General features: G+C 40.4%; 3 protein-coding genes and 1 long non-coding RNA gene across 5 annotated transcripts; 2 read left to right on the top strand and 2 right to left on the bottom strand.

Annotated features, from left to right (window-relative positions):
• Positions 1 to 6,679: 6,679 nt before the first annotated feature.
• On the bottom strand, positions 6,680 to 9,920 carry LOC117263433 (uncharacterized). Of its 2 annotated transcripts, none has more exons than XM_033636750.2 (5): positions 9,783 to 9,920; positions 9,412 to 9,479; positions 8,002 to 8,255; positions 7,808 to 7,903; positions 6,680 to 7,703 (listed from the first exon to the last, which is right to left on the bottom strand). In XM_033636750.2, exons 3-5 carry the CDS (start codon positions 8,155 to 8,157, stop codon positions 7,059 to 7,061), a joined length of 897 nt encoding a protein of 298 aa, XP_033492641.2. In that variant the 5' UTR covers positions 8,158 to 8,255; positions 9,412 to 9,479; positions 9,783 to 9,920; the 3' UTR covers positions 6,680 to 7,058. The 2 variants fall into 2 exon arrangements, with proteins under 2 accessions (XP_033492641.2, XP_033492645.2); XM_033636754.2 differs by having other exon boundaries at positions 8,002 to 8,157.
• Positions 9,921 to 9,972: 52 nt separating this feature from the next.
• Positions 9,973 to 14,704, top strand: LOC117263436 (uncharacterized). Its single transcript, XR_004502183.2, has 4 exons — positions 9,973 to 10,097; positions 14,183 to 14,325; positions 14,435 to 14,473; positions 14,595 to 14,704. It is a non-coding gene; the product is annotated as an uncharacterized LOC117263436 (long non-coding RNA).
• Positions 14,705 to 15,667: 963 nt separating this feature from the next.
• Positions 15,668 to 16,884, top strand: LOC117263435 (uncharacterized). Its single transcript, XM_033636755.2, has 3 exons — positions 15,668 to 15,916; positions 16,015 to 16,110; positions 16,215 to 16,884. Exons 1-3 carry the CDS (start codon positions 15,761 to 15,763, stop codon positions 16,857 to 16,859), a joined length of 897 nt encoding a protein of 298 aa, XP_033492646.2. The 5' UTR covers positions 15,668 to 15,760; the 3' UTR covers positions 16,860 to 16,884.
• A 2,621-nt stretch (positions 16,885 to 19,505) lies between these two features.
• On the bottom strand, positions 19,506 to 20,640 carry LOC117263434 (forkhead box protein H1-like). The gene is made up of 4 exons (XM_078176095.1): positions 20,456 to 20,640; positions 20,255 to 20,350; positions 19,808 to 20,150; positions 19,506 to 19,726 (listed from the first exon to the last, which is right to left on the bottom strand). Exons 1-4 carry the CDS (start codon positions 20,609 to 20,611, stop codon positions 19,506 to 19,508), a joined length of 816 nt encoding a protein of 271 aa, XP_078032221.1. The 5' UTR covers positions 20,612 to 20,640.
• Between the last annotated feature and the right edge of the window lie 2,922 nt (positions 20,641 to 23,562).

The raw sequence follows: 23,562 nt of genomic DNA, 5'->3' as shown, positions 1-23,562 counted from the left end.
GGGACTCGACTTCCTTGACTTACAGCAGGGACTCAACTTGTTTGACCTGTACCAGGGACTCGACTTCCTTGACTTATAGCAGGGACTCAACTTGTTGGACTAATAGCAGTGACTTCCACTCAACTTGTTGGACTTATAGCAAGGACTCGACTTGACTTGCTTGATTTATGACAGGGTCTCAACTTGCTTGACTTATAGCAGGGACTCGACTCGACTTGTTTAATTTAAAGCAGGAACTCAACTTGTTTGACCTATACCAGGAAATCAATTTGACTTACAACAGTGACTTGACTTGTTTGACTTAAAGCAGGGACTTGACTTGACGTGCTCAATTTATAGCAGGGACTCAACTTGATTTGTTTGTTTTACAGCAGGGACTTGACTTGACTTGCTTGACTTAAAGCAGGGACTCGACTTGCTTTATTCTCACCACAGTAACATGCTTGAGACTTAAGGTTAGGACTTGTGACTTGTGTGACTTACTCCCACCTCTGCTGTGTGCAGCTTTGACATTGGTGCTGCCCAGGAATCACTTAGCAACACACTGATGATGTTGTCTCATTGTGCCTGTAACACTGTAACAAGCAGCTCCCCTCACACATTGTTTACTTTTTCCACACGTGGAAAATCTCACCCACGGTCTGAGTTATTTTTCTGCATTTACACTTGGCAGCAGCAGCACATTCCAGCAGCAGCGGGTCAGCCTGTGCACATAAAGTTGGACCGGGTGCTAAAGTGGAAGCTGCACCTAACTAGCCCCTGTTTTGGTTCCTGAGGAAAATATGTGAGGTCAGGATGACAGGATGTTAGCTCGTGGGTGAGACTGCATCATGCTAGAATCAAACCTATGAACTCGGTGTAATATAATCCAATCAACAGCTTGATTCAGTTCCTATCAAGTTGATTGGAATTACTGAAGTGAAATCGAATTCCTAATCCTGGTCATGGGCCTCTTCTTGGATGTATTAAAGGGGCAGTCTGTGATCTGTGACATACAGAGCCCCTGCTGTGTCCCATAAAGACATAAATATACATAAACAGTAGACACAGCTGTTTGATATAGGGGTGAGGGGGTGTCTGATGAAACAGATATCAGGGATGGTGTTATGTTGTGGATGAGGGGAGAGGGGTCATCAGTAGAAGTAAAAGGGAGAGAAGGTCAAGGAGTCACACACAGTGGGAAGGAACACCACAAAACACAGAGACACGTAAATCTAAGTGTACGTATTAAAGCAGATAAATTCCCCAAATGTTTAACTATTGCTTTAAAAGACATCTGGAGGTCACACAGAGGGCAGGAGACTGTGTGTGGCTGAAGGATGTTATGACGGACCACGTGTCCTCAAAGTTACAGACTCATTCACAGCCAAGAGAAATGTACAGTTTATCAACTCAAGCTAAACCTGCCCGAATGTCTGAACTCTGCAGTGTACTTTTAATGATTGATAGTTTGTTTTGGGAAAAAAATGGAGCACTGTGATATTGTGTCGCCTGCTTCTCTGTGGGACATGTTGTTAATAGTTAGTGAAGAATTACTGACCCAGATAGCCCAGCTGTTAATTATTCCTTATTAACCATAAAGTGAGGGTAAACAAACAGCACACTCTTGGAAAACAGATCATATAATCCTACAATATCACTGCTGTAAAACAAAGGTCACCCCTACATCGCCTGAGGATAAAACACTCCTCTGTTGAAAGTTATAAGAAGTACTATAAAATGAATACTATTGTAAATCATGACTGGCATATTTAAAGGTGCTATCAATGTTATTCTACTGAGATGGCCTTTATGATAAGCCTGCTGTACTTTGATCAAAATAAAATAAAAGCATGTGTTACATAAAGACACATAAAAGACTAAATATCCTACAGTATAACCGCGTTTGGATTAAAAATATAACTTTCAAAAGACCAAAAACACCCTACTTATTCATTACATGGGCAATGCTGCCTTCAGGGGCTGTTGTAAATACAGCGGCTGTGATTAGACATGAAATTCAATGACGTAAGAAAGGGGTAGGGTTGGAGTAAGAAAAAGAAACAAAACCACGCTCGTAAAATTCTCAATCATAAGTCAAAGGCGTGCATTTAAAGTGATTAAAAGTCCATTATTATAATTAGAAAAGTTGACTCAATATATCAAAAGTGAAAGTGCTCCATGTAGCAAATGATCCATGGGAGTATTATGCTATAAATAATTTTTACACATAGAATGCACAGAGTGACTTCGTGCAGTTTTCACATTAAAAAATACCGCCACAACACAAACAAGGTTGTGTGATATCTCGTTGCTGCACCCGGTTCTTGAACGCAGCACAGCCCCGCAGCCTGAATGAACAGGCTGTAATGATGATACAGTACTTCCAGGATGACAGCAGCAGCTGCTGTGGGCGGGGCGAGGCGGGACCGAGACGAGGAAGACGAGGGCGACGTGACTGTTTGTTGTAAACGCATGTCAACGTGGTGCTCGTCTTAATCCGCTGACGTACAAGGAGTCATACCTTGGGGACAACTCCTTACTCAGGACAAAACGGCATGAGTTGTACAGTCAGCTAAAAATATAATCTACTGTACCTCCAAGAAAAATCAACACAGCGAAGCCTATTATGTGTCATATATTTTACATTATTTAATGGATTTTACATTAAACTTGATTTAAGGTATCTGTATTCCTCCGTGGTGTAAAGCAACACAAGTTACTTATTTAGGCTATTACTTTTATTCTTGTACTCTACTCCATAATTCAGAGGGAAATTATTTTATCTTTTTACACACAAAACACATGGTCAGTTTAAGATAGCCTATATGATGCAATATTCTGTTTTTTTGTTGTTGTTTTACAGGAAACATGGTCAACTTAAAATATATGATACAATATTCTGTTTTTTGGGGTTTTAATTTTATTTATTTTTTTACACAAAACACGGTCAGCTTAAAAAATATGTATTATTCGGTTTTGTTTTTGTTTTTTTACACGAAACATGGTCAACTTAAAAAATATGATGTAATATTCTGTTTTTTGTTGTTTTTTTGTTGTTGTTTTTTTTTTACATGAAACACAGTCAACTTAAAATACCTGATGCAATATTCTGCTTTTTTTTTCTTTTGTTGGTTCGTTGTTTATTTTTACATGAAACATGGTCGACTTAAAATATGATGCAATATTCTGTTTTGTTGTTGTTGTTGTTTTGTTGTTTTTTTGACACAAAACATGGTCAACTTAAAATACATGATGCAATATTTTTTTTTGTTGTTGTTTTTGACACAAAACATGATCAGCTTAAAATATATGATGCAATATTCATTTTTTTTTGTTGTTTTGTTTATTTTTACACGAAACATGGTCAGCTTAAAATATATGATGCAATATTCAGTTTTTTTGTTTGTTTTTTTACAGGAAACATGGACAACTTAGAATATATGATGCAATTTTCTGTTTTTTTTTGTTGTTTTTTTACACAAAACATGATCAATTTGAAATATACGATGCAATATTTTTTTACACACACAGAGCATATAGTCAATTTAAAATACATGATGCAGTGTTAGGTTAAACCACTCGACAATATATAAAGTAAATATAATAGAAATAACTACGTAACATAATAGTATAACATTGACAGAGGTCATGATGCTGCGTATTGAGTACTTTTACTTTTGATGCTTAACATTCATTTTGCTGACAAAACTTCCATACTTTTACCTCAGTCATATTTAACTACGAAACGTTTACTTGTAATTGAGGGTCCTTATGATGGGGTTTTGCTGAGTAAAGGATCCAAATACTTGCACAACGCATTTCTGTAATCTTCCGCCCATATTCCCAAAGGTATATGATCCAAACATTCAATTGTACTGTTTCTTTTAGTATTTCTTAATACTAATAGTAGTACAAAGTACAACATTCAGTTACAATGGCAGTAATGACAGTTTGCTCATTACTCGAGAGACTCCACAGACAAATGGGAGGAAATGGAAGTCTGAGTGCTAATATTAGTGCATTTGTCCTCAGTGCAGCAGGTTTCCATGGTGTCTCCGGGCCTACATGTAAACAAGCTGGAGAAGAACTGTCCAGGGATTAGCCTGAGACCTGCACGCATATTTACATGTGCATACAGTAGGTCATGCAAAGAGGCAAGAACCAGAACACAATTTGGTCAAATCTTATTTGAATGGAGAGGAGAGGCATATTTTGGTTCAGAGGTGAGGACTAACATCAGAACTACACAGCTGGGCTAAGGTTTAACTTAAGTTGAGGATTTCTGTGACCAATTTACAAACAGAGCAACATACATACAGAGACTCACACAGGGTGAGGTCAGGAAATCTGTGACATCCAGAGCAATACCAGCCTGTACAGCAAATACAGTGAGGATCCTCCATACAATACAGCATTCAGGGGGATTAATGCTTGAACCAGTTTACTCAATCAGTAAACACAAACCAGCAACTGAGGTTAATCCTTAACTGTGGACAGACAAGACAGAGAGGCGAGCTCCAGTTTACTCTGATTGTGAAATGAAAGGAAATCTCATCCGCTCAATCATCTGGTGTCATTTTCATCAACACTTCTATGTAAAATCTGGAGTTTTTAAACATTCAAAACAAAGTAGTTCTGTGTCTAGCGAAGGCCTCATTCATCCCAGGATATGACTTTATATAATGTCCCTAAAGAAGCTGCTCTGAGGGATGAATAGTGTTGTGTACATTACACAAAAACATAAAGACCAGAGTACAGATGAGAAAAAATGAGTTAAGAAAAGAAAAGAGAAGTGTTTTCTTTCTTCCATCCCTGTGTGTCACTCAGTCAGTCACATGCTGAGCCCTTCTGTCTGACTGCCAGGCTCTGCTCTCTGAGTGTAATCTCTATTGACCAGTCAGCACAGGGAGGGAGGGGAAAAAAAGATGGAGGGCTGCGTCGCAATCTAGGTCGTCCACCAGTAATCCCACAGGGTGGAACTATGTCGTGGGCATACAATGCCAAATGCTGAGCTCACCCAACTCCTCTTTCCTTGCCCTCCGTCCAGCCAAGGTCTTGTCTCATGACAGACCTCTATCAGTTTGCTTTTGACCACAAGACTCACATGTTCTGATGTTTATCTGTAGGAAATTCCTGACCTTGATAAGGCTGTCAAGGAGGGGGATGACATGAATAGGAGTGAACATCAAAACTTGACCTCAGATCACTACGCCTATTAAGTCATTTGCTTCATGACACCGAGACACACAGCATTTTAAGTGTGGAAACACCACATGATTGCAGCCTATTTACTGCCAATGAGCTGTGTTAACAAGATTCAACATGGTGGAGAATTTGCACTGTATCATCTTATTAACATTATGTTATGGTATGTGGGCAGTGGCAGATCTCCCTGGAGGCGACATTTCAAATCACTCACTGGAGTATAAGAGAAAAAATGATTCAAGGAAACAAACAAACAAAAGAAATAAGAACTTTTTTTTATCTCTATTTTTGTTGTTTACACAAGCTCACATTCTTGTTTGTAATAAATACAGTCAAATAAATTTGATTAAAAATCAGGTTGGGGGTTGGGAGTGCCAGGGGAAGCTTGGCTAGGGCGCCCAATGTGAGACGTGTGCTAGGTCTGGCACTGTATGTAAGGAGTGGCTAATGATTTAAATCTATTACCTCCAAGTGGAGCGTCAGCCCATTTAAACTCTATCTAATGTTTGACTTTGAATCAGAACAACTGGACAAACTTTGATGTTATTCAGTCGTTTGACTTGCTGGACAACATTTCACCAAACGAGGTGCATCTATTCAGTCTGACGTGATTTTTCTTCCAGTGTCCCTGGCTTTAAACATCGCAGGTAATCCCTGGCACTTACACACTACTAATTGTCTTCCTTAGCTCTTGCCACTAAGCTTGTCTCGCCAGCGTTCATGACTTCCTAGTGACCTGGCAGCGAGACATGTTGATGGAGAGTGAGAGACACTCTGCACTGCTTGACCTCCCACTCTTGTCCAGGAGTGCTTGTACTCTGTGAAAGTGTGTCAGTACAATATGTGAAGAGCTACTGTGCAGGCAGAAGTTTTTTTTGCCGTCATAATCCCTGACTCTGGGCCTTTGTATCCTGACTAAATCCTATACTGTATGGCTGAATGGTCAGCTAACGTGATTCCATCCCACATAGTCAAACTGCATTTCAGTATCAAGGTATTTGATGCTCTTGCTAAAGGGACGGAAACATTTCTAATGAATGACTACGCAATACTGGCCTCCTGTTGGTTAGTGTGGTTAACCTCAATGTGGATCTTACCAAAGATGTTCAGACTAAGTAGGTCAAGACAATGTACACTGCAGTGCAGATGTACTGCAAATAGAAAAGCAAACAGATGTCAGTCATTAGATGTTTACACACGATAACCTTGTCACGGTCAGTCAACTCAGTATTATGTCAGCCACTAAAAAAAGGGACTGCAGCCTCAGGAAAGGGGTTAAAGTTCAAATTTGACAACAAAATCGACATGTATGGATCATATGATTTGTAGTTTTTGTCGTGGTTAATCATGGCGTGCACCTCTGGATGGTGGAAACTCATCACACCCTGAACATGGCATGACTTTCATGTGAGTTAAGGAGGAGTAAGTAAGTTCATAGACAAATATAATGATGATTATGATTTTTTTTAAAAGTCACATGTAAGCACCAGGATACAGAAGAAACACTTTTAATCATGCTGAGTTTGACATGTGGGTTGTTATATTTCAAGCTGAACTTTAAAACACTATGCTGCCCTCTTGTGGTCAGATACTGATCTCAAACACAAAAGACACTAAAAAAAATATATATATATATAAAATGTCCCATTGAGTGTATTACACACTGCATATAAAAAAGGTACAGCTTCAGGAGATTTTAACCACGAATTATCTGCCTATACACACATATATAAAATATGACACACATGAGACCAAGTATGGGCCTTGTGTGATTTGAAAGCGTGTCTGATTTTAAAGAAGGAACTCTCTGAAGTGTACAGTCAAAAACATATAGAATATAAAAGTGCAATTTGGAAGTAGGAAAAATACTTTCACAAACGAAACCTGAGAGCATCATGGGTAAATGCTGGTACAGAGTAAGTGATGTAACCGCTGTGTGGGCTGGTGAAATAAGGAGCAGCACTGGCTCTTGTGCAGACAGGGAATGAGGACTGAGAGCACACATGCATCCTCTTGATGGGCTGAGCAGCTCCATTAGCAGTGAGTCCACGGTGTGTGCTGCCCCCTGCTGAGCAGATGGGGGAACTTCCAGCTGAAGCTTGAAGGAGGAGAGGCTCCTCAGAGTCCCAGCTGAAGCTCCTCTTTGTCCCATGTGGTCTGTGTGTGGAGCGAGGCTGCTGCTCCGCTCTGACCGGCACTCTGCACAGAGGAGAAGCTCTGGAGGCCTGAGTAGAGGGACTGTCTCTCTTCAGGAGGGATTCAATGGAGAAAGGACTGCTGAACTTCACCTCACATTTGACCTGAACAGCTCTGCAGGCTGCAGGTTCAGGAGAGTGGAGAGCTGAGCAGCGCTCTGATGGTCTGCTGGTGTTCTCCGTCTCCACTTTGGAGGCCAGCTCAGGGAAGAGGAGCAGGATGCCTTTGAAGTGACGACGCACCATCTTTGCCGTGATCTGACTGTGGTCCAGTTTCCAGTAGTTTCTCTTACTGTCCAGAGAATCTGGGACCACTGGAATCTGAAAAACACAACACAGGGGTTTTAGAGACAGAGGTTAAGTTGTTCATTAAAATAATATGTTGTGTTCATTTGAAATATTAAAGATTGAGAATGTAAACTCACCTTGACAAAACATTTGTTGCTTGATAAACAGACTCTGATGTTGTTCTCAACAGATTTTCTGTCTTCAGAGATTAATGGTGCCAGTCTGTCCATCAACTGGAAAACATCAAGTTGAGGTTTTAAAATGACAATTAGTTTGCCATATGACATACTTCTTAAACATGGTCATTAAAAACAACTTGACTCTTTCTTACCTGTGTGAAAGTGAGCATCTTGGCTGGAGCGTCTTGGAGGACGACAGCGATCTTAGCCAGGTAGGTGGTGCTCTTCCTGAGCAGACCTCGCTGAGAGCTGCTGGCTGGAGCAAAGAGAGGCAGCTGAGCTCCAAACTTCTCAGTCCTGTTCTGCATCTTGTTTGTTGGAGAATCACAGGAGTCAGGTCCCACACACACACACAGAGTAGTGAGAGCAAATGTGGGCCTGAAGTGTTCAGCTCTGGGTATAAGTCCTGCTGGGACAATAGGACATTAGAGGGTGTGCACTGCAGGTTAATGAGGACCTATTGATGAGTCGATGAGCCATTACTGCTGGAGGAGGAGCCAGTGATCACAATAATAGTCTGTTTCCAAAAGTTCATCAACATGTCTATGAGGATGTTCTGTGAGTCTGATCTGCCTCTTTGTCCACATTAGCAGTTAAAGTATATCCAAACTTTAAATAAGTTAATGTCTAAAAGTAAAGTCTGTCACTGCTTACACATTAAAGGAATACAGAACACCCAAAACATCATTTGTATATCAATCCTGCATCCGCTTCCAGCATGCTCCCAGTGAACGAAGAATCCAAAAACTGGAAAAAAAAAAAATCATGAATTGGAGTAAAAGGGGGGCGTGTTTCACAGCAGCTAAACTCTTTTGAAACATCCATTTACAAACTCTCCCACAAGTCATGTAGTATGATCTAAACCTCATTTAACCCACCTGTCCTATTTAAATGTCTTAATTAGTAAGATTTTAGAAAAAAAACATGTGTTTGGGCAGTGATGAGCATATGACTGGATAAATAAGACTTGGATTAAATTGCACAAGTTGTGCGAGAGTTAGTAAACAAATCATTTGATATAGTTTTGTTGTTGTAAAACCTGGCCCCCTTTTACTCCAATCCATTAAGAATTATCTCAGTTTTTTGGATTATTTGTTCACTGTGGAGACGTGAGAAAAACACTATTCCTCCCAAAATTCAGCATAACATGGGGTGCTATAATTAATATACAAATGATCTTTGGGGGCTATAGTATTCCTTTAATATTAGAAACTTTTATTTAATGGAAGACCTTCTGTTGAGGCCTCAAGGTAACACACCATGTACAAAAAAAATACATTTACTATTATTAAATTGGAAGGTTTTATCAAAAGCAATGTAAAAATAAAGTACAGTCCAAGCCACGGTAAATCATCAAACTACTTTCAAAATTTACCCAAAAATACATAAAGTATTGTCAACTTTTGAAGCTTTAGTGACAGTGTTTATATAAAGCCAACAAATTCTAAAAACCCATCATTAAAAATAGTGAATAATTTGCATTTCTAGATGTATTTCAGGGGTTCACTACTCATAAAAGTGAACTCAAATGAAAGTGTTTTAGTGAAATGTACAATACTCACATTGAAGTTGTTTTCACAGCGGAGCAGCAGACAAACTATCTGCAGGTGTGTGTTGTTCCTCCTTTAATCTGTGACACGTGGAAATTTTAACTCCAGTAATTATTACATAAACTTGAAACAATCACGTTCCATCTTACACTGTCTCCAACTGTTTTTCTTGACGTTGCAATTCAACCTCTCAAAGGCTGGTCTGACAATACACAACACACGGCTGAGTGACACTGACATTCCAATGAGCAATCTAATCACATTCCAGCAGTTTGCACATCCCTAATCGCTCCTTTAGTCAAACCTATTATTGCCCTTTGTCCCAGACAGTGACGAAGGTCATTTACATCAGTGATCCTCATTCAGATGCATTAACACATTACCTGTGCTGAATGCTTTGAAACAAGTTTGGAAGATGACTCCAATGGAGAGCTGTGAGTCTGCAGAGCAGCTGATTTCACTTGGGTTTGATTGAAACTGTGCTGCTCCAGCTGCTCTGGGGTCAGTTCCAAGAAGCAGGTTGGGTAAAGTGTGTGGATTTCAAGTTGTAAGATATCTGAAGGTAGTTAGAATTAAAACGTTGCTTTTGCATTAATCATAATAAAAACTGAATGACTGAGACCACCCAAGGGTGTTGACAGGCAGTTACCACACCCTCACCTGAGATGCAGAGAAACCATTCACTGAACATGAAACAGGTGAGTAGCAAGTGGCAGATGAGAATAGTGGAGCGGGATTGTGACTGCAGTGAGGCCCCCAGGGGACCCTTTGAGACATGACAGAGGATGTGACAGAAAAAACGGACGGAGGGTGAGGCACAGAATACTATAACAAACGGGCGTGCAGGACAGAGAACTGTTTACAGATGTATGACTGGAATGAGGAGTGTTTGAGGTGTGGTCCTGCTCCCAAAACAAACTGGACCCAATGTTCACCCATTATAATAGCTGTGTCCCTCAGGAATCACCGTATGCCTTATGTTAATTGAAGAGAAGCTGATAATTAAATGTGTTGACATTTTAATTGCATGTTCTTCAAACCAGAGTTCATTTAAGTTCGTTGGTCACATACACCCTAATTTGATCTCAAGAGCCAAAGCAGTAAAACCATTACATAATAACCTATAAATAACAACAACTTCTAATTGTTCCCTTCCTTTAAGTGTAAAGAAGTACACTCTGAAACATTCCTATGGTTACATAACAGATAAACAGCCTGAGATGTGTTTGGAAAAATAAGCACAATTTAAGAAAAAAGTCTCAGTTTTTTCACTTTCATTACTCGTGCATTTCTCCATACATTTCCACTCCTCTGTAGTAATGCTGACAACTGACACACCAACCTAAAGTGGAAGCTGTTGAGCAAGCAGGTGAAGTTACCCCCTGCCTTGCTTTGCCAGTGGGGTTCCACCATTATTGTTTAAAGATACAGACTCTTTTGTCTTTTGTGCTGAAGCTGCTGCACAATATTTTTTAAATATGACCACAGTAATATTCACTGTGTTTTCATGGAGCTGTATTCTCACTGTTTAACTTGCTCCTGAATCCTGTTAGACTTCACAAGTGCATCAATGTTATCATAGGGGGATTATGAGACAATTGCCCCTTGGGCCTGGACTTATACATAGTCTTATAGACAAACACTTACTGAAATAATATCATCATAGTTTGTTTCTTGTGTCATCTTCAGGGTGATTGTTTATGCCGGTCCTTCAAGTTTTCTTATGTAGGACTTTTGGGACTCTGTTTTGGACAAGAATGACAAAGTGATTTGACAACTATACTCTAGTCTAGACCGTGACCTTTTCTTTCCAAAGCAGCCAGTTGACTGGTTCTGAATTCAGGCAAGGCATTTTGACCATCATCTCGTGTTAGCATATAGAGTGTATGTCTAACAAGAGCTCAGCAAGCAGTACATATATTTCACGTGGTCAAAATGATGAGCAGATTGCACTTTTATCTGGAAATCAAAACCTCACACAGTGTACTGTGTGTTATTGAAATACTTTGGCTATCTTCACACAGAGTTGAGCTGAATGTGAATGAAGCTCAGACGAGGTGTAAATCACTGGAATGTGACCAAAGACTTACATCCCACTCAAAGCCATTGTGTTTGATGTATTCAGCCATTTAAACTGTTACATTCCAGCGCTTACTACAGCCTTTGTCTGTCACGGGGGTTTACCTGTTTGTGAAAGGGCACACTGTTGTAGTTTAATCCCTAAATATTTGTCATGTACTCTTTCAATTATCTCTGTGCACAATATTAGAGAGAGTCAAAATATTGCTTGAGAAATTAAAAGCTCAGTCCATGAAAAACAGCTTTTACTGATCTAAGTGGTTTTTAGTTCATTAAAAGGGCAAATATTAGACTAAGTAGGTTGCCAGATCTTGCCAGTATCCCTGAAACTCTGAAACTAATCACACAAGGATCACCTTTTCCCAAGAAGACATGTTGATTTGACTTCTACATCTCATCTGACCCTCAGCTTGACTCAAGAAAACAAGAATAATTCTACATTTTCTAGACAAATTGTTCAACAAAAAGCATTAATTCTTGGTGGTGTTGTTGTACTTGATAATGGTCTTTAACATCTTCCTGTCTTGGACTCAACCGCATTTTTACTTGGTCTTGTCTCAGTCTCTGACAAGGACAACTCTGGAGTTCCTCAATGATCGTGATCGGCGATCACTTAAACGTTTGGTGAGATCAAATCGAAGAAAAACAATGGTAGAACTCAGGGCTATGTTTAATAGTGAAAGTAAGAGCATTTCCACACACACAATGCAAAGGGAACTCAAGGGATTGGGACTGAACAGCTGTGTAGCCTTAAGAAAACCACTAATCAGTGAGGCTAACCGAAAAAAAAGGCTTCAATTTGCTAGGGAGCATAAAGATTGGACTATGGAGCAATGGAAGAAGGTCATGTGGTCTGATGAGTCCAGATTTACCCTGTTCCAGAGTGATGGGCGCATCAGGGTAAGAAGAGAGGCAGATGAAGTGATGCACCCATCATGCCTAGTGCCTACTGTACAAGCCTGTGGGGGCAGTGTTATGATCTGGGGTTGCTGCAGTTGGTCAGGTCTAGGTTCAGCAACAGTATGTGCTCAAAGAATGAGGTCAGCTGACTACCTGAATATACTGAATGACCAGGTTATTCCATCAATGGATTTTTTCTTCCCTGATGGCACGGGCATATTCCAAGATGACAATGCCAGGATTCATCGGGCTCAAATTGTGAAAGACTGGTTCAGGGAGCATGAGACATCATTTTCACACATGGATTGGCCACCACAGAGTCCAGACCTTAACCCCATTGAGAATCTTTGGGATGTGCTGGAGAAGGCTTTGCGCAGCGGTCAGACTCTACCATCATCAATGCAAGATCTTGGTGAAAAATTAATGCAACACTGGATGGAAATAAATCTTGTGACATTGCAGAAGCTTATCGAAACAATGCCACAGCGAATGCGTGCCGTAATCAAAGCTAAAGGCGGTCCAACGAAATATTAGAGTGTATGACCTTTTTTTTGGTGGTGACTTTTTTTTTGGCCAGGTAGTGTATGTATGGATAGAAAATTCAGTTATATTACAAAATTATATCGCTCAAAGACAGAAATTCAGATGGGCCCCTATAGATAGGGGACACATACACACACTAGAGTGTGGCTACCCGATCCGAGCCCGACAGGTCCCGATGGTAGGCCTACCCTACGGGTCGGGCCGGGTTCAGTCAAAAATGTATAAATTGTATTCGGGCTCGGGTCGGATTGGGTCAGCTTTCAGTGAACATGTAGTGTAAAAATAAATAAAATCCTATTGTCTGTCCTGTTTATTGCTTTGGGACTGTTATTTAGCCTATGTGACAACACCTGAACAGAACACACGCACACATTGGCTGTTTGTTTCTACCTCTCCCCTCGCTGGAAGCCTTTGACCTTCTGCCGCCCACCTCCGCCTTGATTAAATGCTGAAAATAAAATAAAAGAGGGAGACAAGTTTTCCTATTTTATCTTATTTTGTAATATTTCTCCCTCTCCCCTCACTGGAAGCCTCGGACCTCCCACTGCCCGCTCCCGTCTCAAACACGGAGGTCTCCCTCTCCGCAGAGCACCCATGGCGCACGCCCGGCCTGTTAAATAGCCTGTAACCATAACAACTGTGTGACACAAACTCAGTGCTTTAGTAATTAAATAATGTCGGGCTCGGTTCGATTTCGGACATAACAAAACAGAATGACTGTCGGGTTCGGACAGGACGTGAAAAGTGGACATGTCCGGGCAAAAGAGGACGTTTGGTCAGCCTATATGCTAATGGTGAAAAACAACAAAAACAATCATAACTCCTGAACCAGACAACATACAAAGACACAGGAACCCACTTTTTCATATAATTTGGACACCAGGAATCAAATGGAAACATCACTGACATGCTACAACCAAAAAAACAAAAACAGGCAAATGTCACATTTTAGGCTCACAGCAGTATAACATCTGCCATTCTGTTTCGCAGTTATTTCCTGCAATAGCCAAATGTAGCTATGTTATTAAAACTGATGAGGTCTATGACACCATGATGAGGACCTCAAATCAGACCAGGTGCCTGATGGAGTGTGAATAATGCTGTTGAGTGTCAAGTGCAGCTTATGTTTAATAAGCTTTGAAGTTTCACAATCTTACTCATAGGCTATATAATATCACAGCTTTGTTTAATGCAGTTACCTGAAGTAGTTCTGACTATCACATGTAAAGAACAAGTCCACCATGTCCCTATTGTCCTTAAGAGAGAGCACCAGGTCAGTGGTGTTCACAGAGAAGAGTCTGCGGTCCATGACAGACCACAAGAATACCGCTTTCCTGCCAAGATGATACATGCAGACCTTGTCTTGGTACTCCAGATAATGCCTGCTGCATATGAGCTCCACAGGTGAGCAGATAAACCGTTGCTGAGGGGCTTGACAGGTTCCTCACATTTGTCTTGTCTGGTGCTCATGATTTTTTGTGTGAGAAGACTTGTCGGCTTGTGCTTTCTATAGGATTGGACCTCTGTAGAGCAGTGTCAAATGGCGGATCAGGTGGGTTTGTGTTTGTTTAACTGAATCAACTATGAGTAAAATAAGCAGATTAGAAAGTGGATAGTTGGACTTCTAGATCTCTGTGTTAATACTTGTCCTTTTATGTGTTTGTTTCTTGCAGCAGTTCCCCCAGATCTGATGTGTGTAGACTTGTGTTGAACTTGGTAGTGTTTTAATTTTGGAAGTATTAGTTTTGAGTGCTGTTGCTCTCTTCTTAATAAAGTTTTTTTATGGACTTATCTGTCCTAACAGATTTCTTATATACTGAAGGGCCCAGTTCATGCAAAATCACCTAACTCTGACAACAGAGGGGGTCCTACAATGGACACTGTACTGCCATCTCAAAGAAACAGGCCAGTTTCATCAAGGTGAAGAAAGTGCTTCTGTCACATCCAAATGTTCCGGCTATTCTACCCCGCTGTGCTGCACATCTCACTCCCCAGCAGACAGCCTGACAGGTGTGAGGATCCCCATTTGGCATAAGCCTTTGTGAATGGAAACATAAATAAGGGGGTTACCCCAGCTTCATAGATTAGGCTGAAAGGTAACCCATTTTGTCACTCTAACATTTTGTTAGTCCAGTGGCCAATATGTCTGCTTTGTCACAACCCTCTTGTTAATGTAAACATTCTATGTAAAACCTTATAAATGTTTTTATGTTAAAAAAATGACTTAGACTTGTATATTTTTTATCATTTGAGCGCAAAAATCTTACTTTGTAAAGTAACTAGTAACTGAAGTTATTGAATGATTGTAGTGGAGTAAAAAGTACAATATATCACTCTGAAGTATAGCGGAGTAGAAAGAAGTGGTGTGACATAATAATATTCAAGTGAAAGTACCTATAGATGCATTTAAGTACAGTATTAAAGTAAATGTACTGGGTTACATTCCATCTCTGTAAGAATCAGCAAGACAATTCATTTCTGAAGAGGAAATGTGATTTCCAACAACTTTTTGATTTTGTATTTATTTAACTTTATTTAATTTTCAGGGAGTAGTTGGAAAAGTATCTCCCCCAGTGTGAACAAAGTCTCAGAACATCCTCATAGACATGTTGATGAACTTTTGGAAACAGACTATTACTGTGATCACTGGCTCCTCCTCCAGCAGTAATGGCTCATCGACTCATCAATAGGTCCTCATTAACCTGCAGTGCACACCCTCTAATGTCCTATTGTCCCAGCAGGACTTATACCCAGAGCTGAACACTTCAGGCCCACATTTGCTCTCACTACTCTGTGTGTGTGTGTGGGACCTGACTCCTGTGATTCTCCAACAAACAAGATGCAGAACAGGACTGAGAAGTTTGGAGCTCAGCTGCCTCTCTTTGCTCCAGCCAGCAGCTCTCAGCGAGGTCTGCTCAGGAAGAGCACCACCTACCTGGCTAAGATCGCTGTCGTCCTCCAAGACGCTCCAGCCAAGATGCTCACTTTCACACAGGTAAGAAAGAGTCAAGTTGTTTTTAATGACCATGTTTAAGAAGTATGTCATATGGCAAACTAATTGTCATTTTAAAACCTCAACTTGATGTTTTCCAGTTGATGGACAGACTGGCACCATTAATCTCTGAAGATAGAAAATCTGTTGAGAACAACATCAGAGTCTGTTTATCAAGCAACAAATGTTTTGTCAAGGTGAGTTTACATTCTCAATCTTTAACATTTCAAATGAACACAACACATTATTGTAATGAACAACTTAACCTCTGTCTCTAAAACCCCTGTGTTGTGTTTTTCAGATTCCAGTGGTCCCAGATTCTCTGGACAGTAAGAGAAACTACTGGAAACTGGACCACAGTCAGATCACGGCAAAGATGGTGCGTCGTCACTTCAAAGGCATCCTGCTCCTCTTCCCTGAGCTGGCCTCCAAAGTGGAGACGGAGAACACCAGCAGACCATCAGAGCGCTGCTCAGCTCTCCACTCTCCTGAACCTGCAGCCTGCAGAGCTGTTCAGGTCAAATGTGAGGTGAAGTTCAGCAGTCCTTTCTCCATTGAATCCCTCCTGAAGAGAGACAGTCCCTCTGCTCGGGCCTCCAGAGCTTCTCCTCTGTGCAGAGTGCCGGTCAGAGCAGAGCAGCAGCCTCCCTCCACACACAGACCACATGGGACAAAGAGGAGCTTCAGCTGGGACTCTGAGGAGCCTCTCCTCCTTCAAGCTTCAGCTGGAAGTTCCCCCATCTGCTCAGCAGGGGGCAGCACACACCGTGGACTCACTGCTAATGGAGCTGCTCAGCCCATCAAGAGGATGCATGTGTGCTCTCAGTCCTCATTCCCTGTCTGCACAAGAGCCAGTGCTGCTCCTTATTTCACCAGCCCACACAGCGGTTACATCACTTACTCTGTACCAGCATTTACCCATGATGCTCTCTGTTTCTGGCTGTAATGTGTATTGTACCTGGCAGAACGGCTTTTTGGAGCACTTTATGTTTTATAATAAACTGAAAACAAATGAAGCGTTTCGTTATTGTCGATAATCAAGAGGATTGTTGATAAATGCATAAGGTCTTTTTAACAGCGGACATTTTGTCGTCATAGGAAATGCACAGGTGTTATAATATTAACCTAACTTAGGCATCCCAGTAAGTCATGACACTGACACATGACAGTCAGCACAAGTGGAAAATAAAGCAGCTATATGGAATTCAGACATTATTATTTTCATCTCTGCTTTTCCAAGTGTGACATGTCAAACTGTAATGTTTGTAAAAAGCACACATGGGAGAGGTTTGCCAAGAGGGGTTAAACTATTAATTTGAACCCAAACCACAACTTATTTCCTGCCATTAACTTGGAAAACAATGTCTGGCAAAAATACTGACCTCAGATATGTTGTGGAGTAGAAGTAGCCTGTAAAGTAGCATAAAATGAAAATACTTAAGTACAAATACCTTAAATGTGTGACCTTAAAATGTCAGTGAAATGCTCCTGCAGTCAGAAGAACACAGCAGAGCTTGGGTGATGTGAAAATCATTGGGTTGTCTCCAAAATCTTTCCACCTAAAAGCAGCATTGTTCTTGTTCAATCACCCACATTCCAGTGTTTGTCACCTCGTTTATTAGGAGCTGTTGTCTCTGATTGCAACTTCTTAGTGGAGGGACAAACTGTTTTTGCATCTACTAAATATGCATTATTTTTTTCTGAAACAACAGTGAAGTGCCAACATTTCCACTTGGACCCGTCCTACCAGATTTTATGCAAAAATGTACATTTGTGTCACTCTTATTAAGAAGATGTTGTTTAAGTACATTCAGTTATTGGTCTGAAGTGCTTGATTTGGCCTCCTGAATGAATACTGTCTGGGATATAGTGAGGCAGCATAGCTATGAAAGCCTTCATTTTGTGATTAAAGCACCAAATTTGGCAGATGTGTTGACAAATATATTTAGAACAAATCTGGATATTGGGGCATCAGAAACTCGCCCCCTGGTGGCCAGAGCAGGCAATTGAACCCTACCTGCCCACGGACCCGTCCCGTTAATTGGATCCGCTCCAAAATGTAATGGCTTCTAAGTTGGATCATGCTACATGCCTCCACCTAAAGTGAAAAATATGTTTCATTCTAATGTGGGACAATAGTAAATTAAAGATATCTAACACAATGGTGAGATTTAGGCTAGTTATTTATAAGGCCATTTAACAATGTTACAGTTTGAACATATGATATACCTTGATGCCTTAATAATAGAGCTGTTTTTACAACGAGGCCTTGAATATTATGAGAAAAGATGGAAAATAGGGGGGGAAAACATTCACAGATCACAGTGTCACTGTCACTATAATCAGGAGGCCATTAAATTGGTTGTGGATTATTTAATACTCCTTTTAATCTTCACGTTGAATGCATATTGTCTTCTGTAAATTTTAAACTTTTTCTCATGTGCATTTTGAAAATAGATTTAGTTCAGTTAATTCAGGATATCTGAACACTACAGAGCACAGACCAGTGTAAGTGAAGAAACTGCATAGAGATATCAATGCTGGGTATTTGTAAAAAAAAAAAAAATGCAGATGGCTGCACTAGTTAGATATCCTATGTTCAAACTGTTGCAGTGTAACTGTTAACTGTGAACATTGTAAAATGGCCTTATAAATAACTATAAATCTCACCATTGTGTTGGAGGTCTTTAATTTACTATTGCATTAGAATGAAATGTATTTTTCTCTTTAACTGGTCTCTAAATTATATTTGTGATGCTGAAAACATGGTAACAGCAAAGTGTTCTATTCCAGTATATTAAGCTATAAATGTATGTGTAGTCCAAGCATGGTCCAACTTAGAAGCCATTACATTTTGGAGTGGATCCAATTAACGGGTCCATGGGCAGGTACACTGGCGACAAATGTACATTTTTGCATAAAATCTGGTAGGACGGGTCCAATTGGAAATGTTGGCACTTCACTATTGTCTCAGAAAAAAACTTAATGCATATTTAGTAGATGTACAACCAGTTTGTCCCTCCACTAAAAAGTTGTCATCAGAGACAACAGCTGTCATAAACGAGGTGACAAACACTGGATTGTGGGTGATTGAACAAGAACAATGCTGCTTTTAGGTGGAAAGATTTTTGAAACAACCCAATGATTTTCACATCATCTGCTGACTGCAGGAGCATTTCACTGACATTTTAAGGTCACACATTTAAGGTATTTGTACTTAAGTATTTTCATTTTATGCTACTTTACAGGCTACTTCTACTCCACAACATGTCTGAGGTAAATATTTTTGCCAGACATTGTTTTCCAAGTTAAGGGTTGGGAATAAGTTGTGGTTTGGGTTAAAATATGAACCCCTCTTTGCAAACCTCTCCATGTGTATGGGAGCGGTGCACCTGTGCATTTCCTACAGTGGCAAAATGTCTGCTGTTATAAAGGCCCTTTATTTTTTATTTATTTATAATTTATCTACAATCCTCTTGATTACTAAATATCAATAACCTTATTGACAATAAAAAAGGGCTTCATTTGTTTTCACAGTTTATTATAAAACATAAAGTGCTCCAAAAAGCTGTTCTGCCAGGTACAATACACATTACAGCCAGAAACAGAGAGCATCATGGGTAAATGCTGGTACAGAGTAAGTGATGTAACCGCTGTGTGGGCTGGTGAAATAAGGAGCAGCACTGGCTCTTGTGCAGACAGGGAATGAGGACTGAGAGCACACATGCGTCCTCTTGATGGGCTGAGCAGCTCCATTAGCAGTGAGTCCACGGTGTGTGCTGCCCCCTGCTGAGCAGATGGGGGAACTTCCAGCTGAAGCTTGAAGGAGGAGAGGCTCCTCAGAGTCCCAGCTGAAGCTCCTCTTTGTCCCATGTGGTCTGTGTGTGGAGGGAGGCTGCTGCTCTGCTCTGACCGGCACTCTGCACAGAGGAGAAGCTCTGGAGGCCCGAGCAGAGGGACTGTCTCTCTTCAGGAGGGATTCAATGGAGAAAGGACTGCTGAACTTCACCTCACATTTGACCTGAACAGCTCTGCAGGCTGCAGGTTCAGGAGAGTGGAGAGCTGAGCAGCGCTCTGATGGTCTGCTGGTGTTCTCCGTCTCCACTTTGGAGGCCAACTCAGGGAAGAGGAGCAGGATGCCTTTGAAGTGACGACGCACCATCTTTGCCGTGATCTGACTGTGGTCCAGTTTCCAGTAGTTTCTCTTACTGTCCAGAGAATCTGGGACCACTGGAATCTGAAAAACACAACACAGGGGTTTTAGAGACAGAGGTTAAGTTGCTCATTAAAATAATGTGTTGTGTTCATTTGAAATGTTAAAGATTGAGAATGTAAACTCACCTTGACAAAACATTTGTTGCTTGATAAACAGACTCTGATGTTGTTCTCAACAGATTTTCTGTCTTCAGAGATTAATGGTGCCAGTCTGTCCATCAACTGGAAAACATCAAGTTGAGATTAGAGGTTTTAAAATGACAATTAGTTTGCCATATGACATACTTCTTAAACATGGTCATTAAAAACAACTTGACTCTTTCTTACCTGTGTGAAAGTGAGCATCTTGGCTGGAGCGTCTTGGAGGACGACAGCGATCTTAGCCAGGTAGGTGGTGCTCTTCCTGAGCAGACCGCGCTGAGAGCTGCTGGCTGGAGCAAAGAGAGGCAGCTGAGCTCCAAACTTCTCAGTCCTGTACTGCATCTTGTTTGTTGGAGAATCACAGGAGTCAGGTCCCACACACACACACACACACAGAGTAGTGCAATCACAACCTCACTGAGAGCAGATGTGGGCCTGAAGTGTTCAGCTCTGGGTATAAGTCCTGCTGGGACAATAGGACATTAGAGGGTGTGCACTGCAGGTTAATGAGGACCTATTGTTCCTTTAATGAGGTGAAAACATCTGTGGGCCACTGACCACAGGTCCACTTGAACAATTGCTGCTTTTTTGGAAGCCAGTTTCACAGTTATCTGTAAATATAGCCTAAATTATTGGATTTGTGCAAGAATCCCAGCTCATACACTGATCTTAACACAAATTATCAGCTAGTTTCAGTGTGATTAAAATAATATGACTTAAGGTGACACAAGTAAAGGAGCTTGGAAAAATCCTCTTCTGTTTGTTATGTAACTGTCATATTTGCTAAATGTGCATGATAAAGCATATTTAGGCATGAGAGCATGGATGATATTAAGATGTCATGTGTTGATATTCTTCACTGTAAGTTTTGTTTGAATTGTTTTTCGTGAGTGAAAGAAGAATAAGAACAGACGTGTATTGAGACTCAATTTGAATGCACGCAACACATGCACAGGGTATATGTTGCAGTGTCATAGTTACAGAGAATGAACATATTCATATTATTATAGGGCTCATTGTTTGATTATACCAGAACCAGTAACAACCAGTGGGTTTCCTGTGTCAGGTTCACTCACTGAGCCCAGTTTTAGAAACAATAGATCTGTCAAAATGTACAAATATACAAGATAAGAAGTGTTTTCAAGGGGCAAAAGCAAAACCAGTGCCTATTAGAGTAAAAACTGGAGTGAGACAAGCACAAGTGTTACTAAAATCTAACTAAAATGGCAGAAAAGGCTGTCATGAGATCCTGAATCCAGCTGGTTTAAAAGTCCTATAGGCCCACATTGTATCATTTAAATATGTAGATATATGGATCATCTGCTAACATTTTCATTCACAAAACTAATGCACACCTGAGTGACCCATTAGACAAGATCTATTCACATGCACACGACCCTACCTGAGGATTCAGACCTCATTCAGCCATGAAAAGGAGCTCATTAACATGGAATACACAAGGTCCCTCTAATGTCCCATTGAGCTTAAAGGGCTGCTTTAAAGGCCTATAATAATGTAGCACTTCCACATAAGGGTGAGGGTCTACACATTAACAACAACAGTTCTTACACCTTTTTACTTTTGACAGGACAACTCTTCTTCCTATTATTGCAGAGGTTAAATAACGACCTCAGTCAGGTCTGCACAGCCTTCCCAATCTCCCACAATGCCATGAAAAGGAACTTTTATTCTTTCTTTGTTGAACTGCTCTCATAAACTACTTCAAACTTTCTCTCTAGCATGTCTTTGTTCCCCCTGACTCTTATGCAAGCACGAAGATATTGTTATAACTCTGTCTCGTAACTGGGGTTTTAGAAATGTGTCTGATTTTTTATTTCACTCATCTTCTCTTGTACAAAAACGTCATCTACATTTCAAACATGTTAGCTCACACAATGCTTCATGGTAACTGTCATCAGATGTTTAACCTTGAGCAAATGAAATGTGAAAGCTCTTTGTGAGGATGGAAAGGCTTTGAGTCAGATACCTTCAGACTGTCTCAGTCATATGCTTTTATGGTGTTTCTGAGATACACAACAGCAGCGACACTATTATAGGAACCTTGACCACAGTGATGCCACCGTATTGTGTCCTTCTGACTTACAGCAATGCTGCCGTCCACACGTCACCACCAGAGGAGTCACTTGAGGTACAGTGATGACAAATAAACTGTCGAAAGTTTTTAGTTGTGATACTGGCAGGAATGAGTTTGCCTTTGAGGTATACCATACGTTGTATTTGAAATACAGACTGTGGTTCTTTTAAGTCACTAAACTATTACGAAGTCCTCTTGGCACAATGAAAGCACTTTTGTTGTATTTCCGTAAGGTTTATTGTGTCAGACGTTCCTTCTGTTTCACCCAAAACTGTCTGTGTGTAACTCGAATATACTGCGAGCTGGTGAGGCTCCGGATATGACACTTTACTGGAGTGAACAGTTAGTGGTGGTGAGGCTGGTAGGATTTAGCGTGTGAGTGAAGCAGGACAGATGTTTTCCCTGGGGTGTATCCTACTATTTTTTTAAGACAAATACTCTCTCACACACAAACTCCAGACTATCTTTACAGCACACACTTTCTGCTTAAAAATAAACAGAAGTTGCTACCCAATTAATAACACACAGGTCATAATCAAGGTTATATTCATTCTTTTTACACTCAAACCAAACATAACTGCTGTTAGATGCACTTAATCCAAATGCGGATCTCTTGCAAAAGACAATATGCAATTTTTCAGATAGCTTTCAACCTTTAGCAGCCTGTCAAATTATTTTGTAGCCATTTAGCCAGTTTTACCTTTTTTTTCTTACAGAAAATGTTAATTCAGACATAAATACATTTAAATTTTACATAACAGGTTTCCTAAGAAAATAAAAAAAGAACTACTCACAGTATGGCAAAGATAAAACAAAAATAAAAATGGCATCGTGTATCTGTAGAGAAGCATCTCCAAAAATAAAGTACCTTAGAAACACATCATTTTTGGCTAAATTCACAGTTAAATCTGCACCTTAACACATTGGTAATTTAAAATGAGTCATTGCAAAACCCACTGGTTTAAAAACTGGTTTATCTTTTGCCATTATTTTTTTTTTACATTGAGGAAACTTTTACTTATTGGTCTTGCAATCAATATAGTGGGTGGCAGTGCAGTGAGGCAATATAGTTATCTTTTTTGGTCACGTACAAAAGGAGATGCAGCAAGTAAGCATTTCTCTTTCCGTTGCTCTATCAGGAATTGTTAAAAAAAAAATACAATTAGTGCTAAATCAAAGCTTCAAATAGCAAGTTTTC

This window comes from Epinephelus lanceolatus, chromosome 16, assembly GCF_041903045.1.
Source record: "Epinephelus lanceolatus isolate andai-2023 chromosome 16, ASM4190304v1, whole genome shotgun sequence".
Classification (NCBI taxonomy): domain Eukaryota; kingdom Metazoa; phylum Chordata; class Actinopteri; order Perciformes; family Serranidae; genus Epinephelus; species Epinephelus lanceolatus.
This window is presented reverse-complemented; position numbering and strand designations above follow the sequence as displayed.